This window comes from Macaca nemestrina, chromosome 1 (genome assembly GCF_043159975.1).
Source record: "Macaca nemestrina isolate mMacNem1 chromosome 1, mMacNem.hap1, whole genome shotgun sequence".
Lineage (NCBI taxonomy): Eukaryota > Metazoa > Chordata > Mammalia > Primates > Cercopithecidae > Macaca > Macaca nemestrina.
The window spans coordinates 189,723,921-189,734,526 of NC_092125.1; the positions used below are offsets into that span (position 1 = coordinate 189,723,921).

A 10,606-nucleotide genomic window follows, 5' to 3' on the forward strand; every position below is an offset into this window, starting at 1 on the left:
GTGGTCAGAGCCCTGAGCAAACGGGCCTAGAAGGACCACAGGCACAAACACACCCAGGGGCCCATATCTGCACACTCCCTCATCCCCAAACAAGTCTGTTTGGGGGCCACAGAGTCCTCCACCCAGCACCCTTGCCTCCCCACCTAGGAGCAAGCTCTGTGCAGATCAGAAGTGTGCAGTCAGAAAGCTGACAAGGGATTGGCATGAGGCTTGTAAAGGCCTTTTTACCCTTCCTCTGTGAACGGTGGCGCAAGAGGGCAACAGAAGCTGCACTGACCCAGACAAATACCAAGTTTATTTCACAAACACTAGGAAGATGGGTTGAGGATGGAGGTGGGGGACACAGGTGCACAGCTGCAGAGTCATCAGCAGCAGCCTGCTCCCAGCACTGAGAGCCGGCCTGGACTGCAGTGCCTCCAAATCAACACGCAGCGAGAGGCGAGTGCAGGGAGGGCCCTGACCACCAAGCCTCTGAAAGGCTAACGGACACAGCTCCAGCTGTCCCAGGAAAACCATCAATAAATAAGAGTGAGGCACGGCCCCACCCACACATATCATCTAGTCACCCATCTTCACTCTGGAGGTCTGCAAAAGAAGAACAGGAAAAATCAGGCAGGGACAGAGGAATACGTAAGGCAGTGACAAATGACAGAAAATGAGACCTAGCACATGGTTGGATGGACAGACCACAAGAGATTTATGACTAACCAGGATGGACACACTGTGACAGACAAGGCAGACAGACAGGGACAGACAACCACAGAGTTACGCTGTGGGACAGATGGAGAGAGGAGGCATATGGATAAAGCTAGTCACTAAGAGTCAACCCAGTCAAGCACCCACAGTCACACTCAGACCCTCAGGCTGATCCTTAGTCACAAACTCACACACTGTCAGACAGACTAGACACACACAATTTAGACAATGCTGTCCTACTGACAGGCATGTCACAGAGAAATACACATAGCTCCGAGAGGCAGTCAAACACACCATGATAGACTGGTATAGACAGACAAAATTCCATCCTAGTCTAGATCACGAATACAGACTGGAGGCACAAAGAGCATGGCAGATAAAATGAGAGAACAGAAAGAGGGAGAGACTAAGTGAGAGCTATACAGATACAAAGCATTAGAAAGGGGGAAAACAAAACAGGGCTGTTGTCAGTGATACCAAATCAGAGACAAAAATAGCCCCTGCAGGAGAAAACCAGAAGATGGAAATGAGGAGGTGGAAGCTGTTTGGGGGAATCTATAGTTATAGGTAGAGAAGGAGAGCACTTCAGCTTCTCCAGAAGGAGGGTAAGGCTAGGTTGGGGACAAGGACACAGAGGCTCCCCAAGGGGATTCATCACCTGAAGAATTGCGACGATGACCCCAAAGAGGCCAATGGCACTGCCAAAGATCTCCACGATGAGAATCTTTACAAAGAGGCTGGGGTTCTGAGCATCGGCCAGGGCAGCCCCACTGCCCACGATGCCCACGCAGACTCCACAGAAGAGGTTAGACAGGCCTACGGTGAGGCCAGCCCCAAACATGGAGTAGCCTGGGAGGATAGAGAGGGGTGCAGTGAGGCTAAGCCAGGAATGGGGGAGATATGGGCCAATGGGGCCAATCCCCATGCCCACGCTGCAAAGCAGAAAAAGTAGGTGAGAGAATATCAAAATGGGGGTCTAAGCTGGGAGGGGAGAGAGTAGAAGCAGGCATGAAATCCCAGCATTTTGCATTCATACACCCATCCACCCACCTGCATGGTAGTTCCGATGGCCAATGGCCTTGGGGTCCGTGGCACTGAAAGGCTGAGGGAAGAAGAAAAGTAATCAGAAACCACCCTGATGCACCCCATCCAATCTCTAAGCAATGTGTAGAACACACCGGAATGGATTCCCGCCACCACCCTGGCCTTCCGTACCTCAGCCATGTTGCTAATGACAATTGCCATGATGATGCCGTAGATGGCCACAGCCTCACAGAAGATGATGCTGGTAGTGGTAGAGGTTAGGGGTAAGGAGTGGAAAGGAGAAAGAAATGAGAAAGAAACCATCCTTCCTGCCCAGTAAGTCCCCAGTAACCTTTCGCCGCTAACATCCCATCCACAAGGCGGCTTGTCAGAAACAGTATGTCAGATCACACACCCAGGCAGCGCCAACACAGCTAGTTCTGACAAAAGTCCGAGGGCCCTGACACTTACCTGACTAGGTTCTTGGTCTTGATCCTGGGGGCCTTCACTCCTCCACCAATGATGGAAGAGCCAGTAATATAGATACCCCTGGTGGAAGGATAAAAAACTGATGAGCAGAGCCCAAGCTGTCACTGCCCTCAGCATGACTAAGACCCCAGTGACACCACCTGCCATGACTCAGCCCCTGCCCCCAGTCCCACCACACAAGTACTCACCAGGCTGCCCCAACCACAGACAGGGAGATAGCTAGGCCAATGCCCAGGTTGGACCACATGAAGGGCGAAGTCTCCGTCAGGAACCTGTTGTGGAGGCAGAGAAGAAAGCAATTCAGCCCTAGCAGGGAAGTAGAGCACAAAATCTTGGCCCCCCAACCCCCCTTCAACCCCACCACCACTTCTGCATGCAACAACTGACTGCATATTTCCCAAAGGTCCATGTCCCAGGCAGGCGGTGGTGTGGCTCGAGAGGGACTCAGACCAGAGAAAAGAGGAGAGGCTGCAGGGAATCCTGCCCCTGCCCTCCCTTACCATGCCACATCAAAGCGGAAGCCCAAATCAAAAATGGTGTAGCAGATTCCTGCAGCAATGAGGAAAAAAAAGGGGGTTACGGGATGCTCTGTAGAGATAAGTTCCTCAACCTAAAGTAGCTGCCGAACTGAAGGGCCGCGCCGAGCTGAAGGACCACCTCCCTGAAGGGGAGTCCTCAGGTTGCCTGAGGGGGCGTCCTCAGGCTGCCCTCAGGTGACAATACAGCTATCTAGACAGATTCCTGTGCTTAGGCCTCCATTTTCTGCCACTCCCTTGCTAAAACCACCTCCCAGACCAAGCACCTGTGCAGGCAGGATCGCCACCCGCAAGCCTGAATCCGAGGCGGGACCGAGGGAGCAAGCGCTCCAGCCAGGCCCCGCCAGATCCCGCCGGTCCAGTCCGTTCCGCTGTTTACCCAACAAGCTGTGAGTGGGGGAGGGCAAAGCGACCGGGAAAAGAGGAACCGGAGCAGCCGGCCTGTGACCAAGCAGGCCGGTCAGAGCAAGAAAATGGGGACGGCAGTGAGACGTGGGGGCGGGGGGAGACAGCGATTGTGGCAGGAAGGGAGAGTGCTGCCCTCGCGGCCCCTACCCGCCCGCACCCGCGCCCCTCCTCAAGTAGCCAGAGATCCGGGTCTCCTCTGTCGGGGTCAGAGGCCCTCGCAGGCGCCAGTCCAAAAAGCCCGGGGTGCAGAGCGCGCGGGGGGCCAGTATTCCCCACAGGCCACTTCCCCGGTGGGTTCTGGCCCGGCCAGCTCGGCCGCGATGCTGCCCCCGCCCGCCAGGACCCGGCCTCACCCACGGCCAGCGCGCAGGCCCAGAAGGCCACGAAGACCCCGGAGTAGAGCAGCGCTAGCCCCGTCATGGCGGCGACGGCGGCGGGGGTCGGAACCGTGGGGCCGGAGTTACAAACGCGTCCCAGCGTCCACCGTCCGCCCCGCAGTCTGTCCGCCCGCCCCGCAGCGTCACCTGACTCCCCCACGTGACGCGCCGGCACCACGTGACCCCACGCCGGTCCCCGCGCAGCGCCGCCACCCGTCTAGAACAAGGCGACGCCGGAACCGCAGGCGCTGGGGATTGTGGTAATTGTAGTCACGCGTCTCGGCGGAGGCTCGGGCGCCCTCCTTACTAGGAACTTCGACATCTGGCCGGTCCTTTTCGAGTCTCTCCACCTCGCCCTGCCAGCCCTGTTTTATTCTCTAGCCTGCTCGTGGGCCCCTAAGGCGTCCTCTCTAGCCGTCGTGCGTCCTAGCCAGTGGCGGGTGGCGCCGCGCGTGCCCTCTGCCTCACCTTGCTCAAAGCGTCTCTCCGCCCAGCGCGCCTGTTGGCTCTCGTTCCGCTGCCTGGCTAACACCTACCGTCCTCCGAAATCGTCCTTCCGTCAAGCCTTCCCTAACCCAGTGGCAGGGAAGCGCGTTTGCTGGGCTCCCACGATGTCCTGGTGATGCTTATTAAGCATCAGTAAGATGTCACTCCCCTGTCTTAATGCCCTGATAGCTCCCATTTCATTCAGGAGAAAAGCCAAAGTCCTCACAATGGCCTGCTAGGCTCCCCACGCCCCTCAGCTGACTTCACCTTCTAATACTCCGCCACTAACTCTCTCTTCTGCCTGCACTGCCCTCCTTGCTATTTGCTTGAACGTCCCAGCCATATTCCCACGTCACTGCCCTTGCACTTGCTCCCTCTGCTTCTCCTAACTATCCATGCGGCTCATCCTGTAACTTCCTTTCAGTTTTTGCTCACCTTCTTGAAAAGTCCTTCTCTGACCATTCTGTGTAATATTCCACCCCCCTTAAACGCTCCTCTGCTTCCCAGCTTTACATTTCTCACGGTACTTACTGATCACCATTTGGCATACCAAGTCTTTTATTTGTCCATCTCCCCCTGGAAGAATGTAAGCACCATGTCTTTTGTGTCACTCACTGGTGTATTTCCAGTACCTGGCACAGAGTGTGTCCTCAGTACATATTTGTAGAACACGATTGATGCCCACTTTGTCCGGGTTACCCTGTCAGCTTACAGCTCTACCTCCACCATTAGACTAGGCATTCCCTGAAGGTAGGGACCACATCTCCTTTGTTCACCTTCAGTACCCTAGACAATCCCTCCATGACAGGATTCTCAACAAATGTGGGGAAGAAGAGGCGAGTCTTTTCATTTCACCCCTCTCCACCCTTAGGGCCCAGCAACCACACTTGCTTGAAGTACCCGCCATGTTGGTTCATGCCTGTGTTTCAGCCCAAATGTCTTTTTCACTCCTTTTCTCCTGACAATTATTTTTTTCCTCCAAAAGATCTAGCTTAGGTGTTATGCCCTCTGGGAAGCCTACTCTCAGTCCTTGTCAGGTGTCTCCTGTGGGATCCAGCTGTCCCTGGGACTTCCCTCCTCCCAGATAGGGCTGTTTCACTGTATGCTGACTGCATATTTAACTCTCTTTCCAAGTACACTGGAAAGGAATCTGGTTAAATACAGTTAACATCTACATCCCAGGACCTGTGCAGGACCTATAGTATTTCATGAATTAAAAAGAAACAAAGAGAAAAGGTATCTGGTTTATTCAGGTTGCTGTGATCTCCCTGAGAAATAAGAGTCAGTATAGACCAACACTGTCCAACAAACAGAACTTTCTGCCATGATGGCATTATTCTGTAGCTGCACTGTCCCCTCATGTGGCTGTCTGAACACTTGAATGACTAATGTGACTGAGAAACTGAGCTTTTAATCTTAATTAACTTAAATTTAAGTTTAGCCACATGTATTTAGTGGCTACTGTACTGGACAGTGCACGTCCAGCTCGACCAGTGGTTCTCAACTGAGGGCAATTTTGCCCCCACAGAGAACATTTGCCAATGTCTGGAGATATTTTTAGTTGTCACAATTGGGGGAGTGCTTCTGACGTCTAGTGGGCAGAAGCCAGGGATGCTGCTAAGCACCCTACCATACACCGGACAGGCCCCACAACACAGAATTATCTGGCCCCAAATGTCAGGTATGAGTTTGAGAAACCGTGGTCTAGACTGTCTAGCACCTGCCTTTTGACAAGGACAGACCCTCTACTGGAGACCAGGAACTGGGATTGGCCAAAAGTCCTGGGCTGCCCCCAGGAAGACAGATGGGTCCAGAGGCCTCAGGGAAGTCCCTAAGCCCTTTATTCCATCAGCCAAACAACAAGCATTTACTGGGCATATGCTTAGCTTGTGCCAGTGCCAGGACAGATCAGAGATGGATCCTATCCTCAGTGAAGGCTGCCTGCTCTCCCTCCTTCCAGGGTCCTTCAAGGATCTTGGCAGGGGGATGGGAGGTTGGTGCAGGGAACACTAAAGGTCCTAGCAGCCATTCATAAGTCCATCTATGTCTCCGGCCCCACACGGTATCAGCCGCTTCCCTCATCATCATAGGCGATGGCAATCCCTCGTCTTCCACTCACAGCTTCTGTCACTGGCGTCTGACCCAGGCGGGGCTCCAGCCCTTGCCAGCTCCGGGAACTAAGGAATGAGGCTGTAGAGGGAGGGGGCTCAGTCTGAGTGCACTGCATCTGGAGAAAGAGTTCAGCTGAGAGTGGAGACTTGTACATTTACCTGCAGGACTGCTCTCAGCCAGTTCCAGCTGGGGCCGTGGGGTCAGGGCCAAGCATCCAGTATCATTTGATGACTTCCAGGCAGGTGGGGGTCGGAGATCTCCAGTAATGAGTGACACATCTGGGGTTTCCCACAGCTCTGACTCAGGTGGTGGGAGAGGCACGTGGAAGGGAGAGCCTGAAAGGGAGGAGGAAAGAAAATCCATACTCACCCCCTGACTCCGTGCCCCAGGTTTCCAGCTTAGGCAATGCCCCACTACTCACCAGGCAATAAGTCTGCATAATGTGTGAGGTGGGGAGCCAGGCCTGGAGGTGGCCAGGCAGGGTTGCAGGCAGCTTCCAGCTCACATGGTGCCAGTATAGGCCGGAAGAAGCTACCAGAAAGCTGGGGGGCTAGGGCACCCAGAGGACAGGCTAATAACACAAAGACATCCACCTCAGGGAAGTTGGCAAGCTTGGCGGGGGTGGGCCGCCCCAGGGCCAACACATAGCTACGCTTGCCGGCAGCCTGAGTCAGGTTCCGCAAGTGGGCCAGTGCCTCACGGTGTTGAGCTACACCCAGTGTGCCTGCCAGCAGCCCTACAACGTGGGCATCTCTGGCCCTCTCTACCAGATATCGTCTTCGTGCCCTTAGCCGTCCAGCCCGGGCACCCTCATCCTGAGTCTTCCCTGTATCTGGGCAGCAGGAGAAGAAGGGTCGACCTGGTGCCCACCCCAAAAGCAGCCGACTCAGGTCTGGGTCAAGGTCTGGGTCAGGGCTGGCCTCAGAGCCCCCCACGTAGAAGGCACCATACTCTTCTAGACGCCTCCCTGGGGCAAGAGAGAAGTAGCGCCCAAAACGCTCCAGGGGCTTAGGCTCTGGACTCAGGGAACCCACTGGCAGGGGAAAAGCTGGGCTGGAGACTAGCAGGTCCAGGTACCGTGGGCGCAGGAGAGTAGCCAGAGCCTCTGGAAGAGAAGGAGGTAGTGTTGATGTTGGAGCCTGGCAAAGCAGGAGCTCCCTCATCCCCAGGAGACTAAATATGACCCAGTAGGCTGGGGCCAAGCCCATATCAAGAGTTCTATGGATGTATACGGAAATGGGGAAATTAAGGCAGAAAGCAGTTGGCCCACCCTTTGTGCATACACAGGCAAAACCCCTTACCCAGGGCATGGGCACAGGCCGGCTCACTCAGCAGCGCCACAGGCGCTTTGGGGTCTGGGTTCTGGGCCTCAAAGGCCTTGACGCAGAGCTCCAAGGCCACAGAACGTTGACCAAGGACGAAGGCGACGGGCAGTGGGCGGGCTGGGGGGCTTAAGCAGGCAGGGCCAAAATGTATGAGAGCCTGAGCTCCAGCTTGCTCAGCACCCAGCACATCCATGCAGCAGCTGCAGGGGAGATAGCATCAGTGAAACGGGTTTTCTTCTGGAAGCGAGTTGCTGTCATCACTGGAAAATGTGGTCAGTGGATAAAATGGTTTCATTAAAGGAAGACATTGTCAATGAAGGGAGCTAGCATCAGGAGGGGAGTCACTACCATTATCATCAAGGAGAAACACCACCATTGAAGGCAAACACTGTCATAGATGTAAAACCCCATGAGCCCCGGATCCCCAGGCCTGGCCCACCTAAGGCCAAGTTCACACCTGCCGTAGGCTGTGTCCCCCAGAATGAACATCTTTGACCCTGTCGTCTCCTCCAGTCGTGCAGCCACAGCCACAGCATCTCCCAATAGCTGGTCAGGGAACTGCAAGGCAACCTATAAGCATAAACCATGGAGTCAGGGACAGCCTCTCTCCCACCGAGGGCTTCTTTAAAGCAATATTCCAGGAGCTCCCACTCAACCTTCAAAGCCCCCGGTCCCAGAGGTGCACTCTGCCCCACGTAGTAGGTGGAAGGGAGGGATGGTCAACGCGCTGCGGACAGACTGATTCCCCCACCCTCTCGCCCTCACAAAATCCCCCAAGATCCGGATCCTCTGGGCGACCCATCCCCACAGAGGCGAGCCACCCTTCCCTAAGTCTGTCCTTACTCGTTCACACCCCAGGTCGCGGATAAATCCAGCGACTCGCTCCAGCTCGTACACTCGGTCCAGGTCCGGGAGAGGAGTGAGCAGTCCTGGCACCCCCGCCTCTCGCTGCAGCGCCGCCTCGGCAGGGCTGCTAAACATCGACTCCATGAGGCACAGCTTGGGTTGTGGGATGCAGCGGGGACCTCCCTGGGACAGCTTCGGGGTCTGAGTCCTCAGGAGCAGCACTCAGGGGATCAAAATCGCCTTGTGGGGGTAGGGAAATCACAGTCGGCCTTCGGCCGGTGGTCATCCCCTTCAGCCATCTGAACTCCTGTTTCCGCGCTACACGTGGGACTACCGGGGAGGTTACTTCCGGGTTTTAGAGGCGGGGCTGATAGCGATTTTGCCAATCCTAAATCAGCACAGCTCCCGCCCTCCAATCCTCGCCACCAAGCCCCGCACAGAGAACCAATGTTCTGCCTGAGTCCCAGACCAGCCGGAAGTGCTTGAGGAAGGCGCGGAGCCTTGTGGGCATTGTAGTTCCCCTGGCGGTCCTTTCGGGCGCTGGGAGTCCGGTTCAGCCCACCCGCGGCCATCAGGAGCACCAACTTCACTTAAGCATTTCACGTGCACGCTATCCTCTGGGCAGTATCACTGCATAATTCTTTCATTCATTCTTTATTTTTGACAAGGTCTCGCTATGTTGCTCGGACTGGAGTGCAGTGGCGCAATCTCCACAACCTTCACTTTCTGGGCTGAAGCCATCCTCCCACCTCAGCCTCTTGAGTAGTTGGGGCTACAGGCGCGCGCCACCACATCCAGCTTAGTTTTGTATTTTTTGTAGAGACAGGTTTTTGCCACGTTGCTCAGACTGGTCACCAACTCCTAAACTCAAGCAATCCACTCACCTCAGCCTCCCAAAATGCTGAGATTACAGACTTGAGCCACCGTGTCCGGCTACACTGCATAACTTTAAACTTGGTGCCGACCAGCTCGGGTTTGAATATTGTGCTTGGTCACTTGCTGCTGAGTATCTTAGGAATGTCTCTATGCCCATTTCCTTATCTGAAGAATGGGGAGTTGTGACAATAGTACCTCTTAATAAGATTGTTGTGAGAGTCAAATTAATTTATCTACAAAACTTTACAAAGTAGTTCTTTGGATATCGCATGCAGTGAAAGCATTTGCTATTTAATCAGCCAAATACTGAGCACTTACTGTACATTAGGCACTTCATTTTGAGAGTTTACAGTCTTTGGAGTAAGAAATATCCCGAATGGTACCAAGGACATGACTGGCACATCCTCAGGTCACAGGAGATGCTTTGCACAGCCCCAGCCATCCTCAAACACGCTGCTTCCCATCAATACCCCCAGGGCATACCCCATAGACCTCTACCCTCCAGCTCCTCACATCCCCTCTACCCCCCATGTTTACTCATGTGCAAACACTCTCACATGCACCATCACTTGAAATGCCCTCTTTACATACCTCTGTCAGACAAGGAAACTGAGGTTCAAAGAGACTGCCTGTGTAATAAGACACTAATTCAGTGGCACAATCAGCATCAAACCCAGATCTACTGAACAGGGAAGGGATGGGAGGAATGTGGGAGTAACCAATTCCCCATCACCCACAAGGAGATTGAAAGCTCAAGGATAAAAGTGGGGAGAACTCAGTCCTGCTCTTCAGATCTTACTGAGGAGAAGCCTGGGGTACCTGAGAGGCAGCCTAGGTGAAACTATAGCTGAGGAGACAGAAAGGGAGGCCACACTGCTAAGGGAAAAAAGCAAGAGCAGGCCAGGAGCTGTCCCTGGTGCTGACTGATCCCTGACCATCCTGTGCTGGAGGTCCTGTGTAAGCGGGGAGCAGTGAACATATGGACACTAGGTCCTACTTTCCTCTTTTCTCCTCTGCGGCTGAGATCTTCTCTCCCTCACCTCCCTGTCACCCACCCACCCCCCCTCCCCACACACACGCAGTCCCTTTCTATAGCCCTCCTCAACCATATGCAAGTTCGATGCTGTATTTAACTCCACACCAGACACCCCTCCTGGAAGTCAAAACCCCACTCCATTTCTTCACTACCAAATGGACCCAGCCCTACCCTACTTGCAGCCCAAAGCCTCAAGTCCTGTACCTAGGAAGCCTGCTATTCCTGTCAAAAGCTTTCTCCATGAAGCCTTCCCTCACTTCCTTACCATTCTCCCAGGTTGGCATGGTAGCTATGGACTAGATCAACCTTTGTTCAGGGCAGAACAATGCAGGACAGAGCTAGGGGCCTAGTAATCAGCGCTGTTGATTAAATAAATGTATGCATACATGCATGTTG

At 54.3% G+C, this 10,606-nt stretch overlaps 2 protein-coding genes across 6 annotated transcripts; both read right to left on the bottom strand.

The window, feature by feature from the left end:
- Window positions 1-273: 273 nt before the first annotated feature.
- Window positions 274-3,677, bottom strand: LOC105494897 (ATPase H+ transporting V0 subunit b). 3 transcript variants are annotated; one of them, XM_011763880.3, is made up of 8 exons: window positions 3,506-3,671; window positions 2,709-2,757; window positions 2,397-2,480; window positions 2,191-2,268; window positions 1,912-1,981; window positions 1,747-1,798; window positions 1,355-1,545; window positions 274-585 (listed from the first exon to the last, which is right to left on the bottom strand). In XM_011763880.3, the coding sequence occupies exons 1-8, from the start codon at window positions 3,570-3,572 to the stop codon at window positions 559-561; spliced, it is 618 nt and encodes a 205-aa protein (XP_011762182.1). In that variant the 5' UTR covers window positions 3,573-3,671; the 3' UTR covers window positions 274-558. The 3 variants fall into 3 exon arrangements, with proteins under 3 accessions (XP_011762182.1, XP_011762183.1, XP_011762181.1); XM_011763881.3 differs by lacking the exon at window positions 3,506-3,671 and adding an exon at window positions 3,011-3,298; XM_011763879.3 differs by lacking the exon at window positions 274-585 and having other exon boundaries at window positions 592-1,545; window positions 3,506-3,677.
- Window positions 3,678-5,245: 1,568 nt separating this feature from the next.
- Window positions 5,246-10,203, bottom strand: LOC105494896 (diphthamide biosynthesis 2). Of its 3 annotated transcripts, XM_011763877.3 has the most exons (6): window positions 8,296-10,203; window positions 7,910-8,022; window positions 7,429-7,652; window positions 6,549-7,232; window positions 6,286-6,462; window positions 5,246-6,205 (listed from the first exon to the last, which is right to left on the bottom strand). In XM_011763877.3, the coding sequence occupies exons 1-6, from the start codon at window positions 8,440-8,442 to the stop codon at window positions 6,081-6,083; spliced, it is 1,470 nt and encodes a 489-aa protein (XP_011762179.2). In that variant the 5' UTR covers window positions 8,443-10,203; the 3' UTR covers window positions 5,246-6,080. The 3 variants fall into 3 exon arrangements, with proteins under 3 accessions (XP_011762179.2, XP_024652741.2, XP_011762180.2); XM_024796973.2 differs by lacking the exon at window positions 7,429-7,652; XM_011763878.3 differs by lacking the exon at window positions 6,549-7,232.
- Window positions 10,204-10,606: the final 403 nt, after the last annotated feature.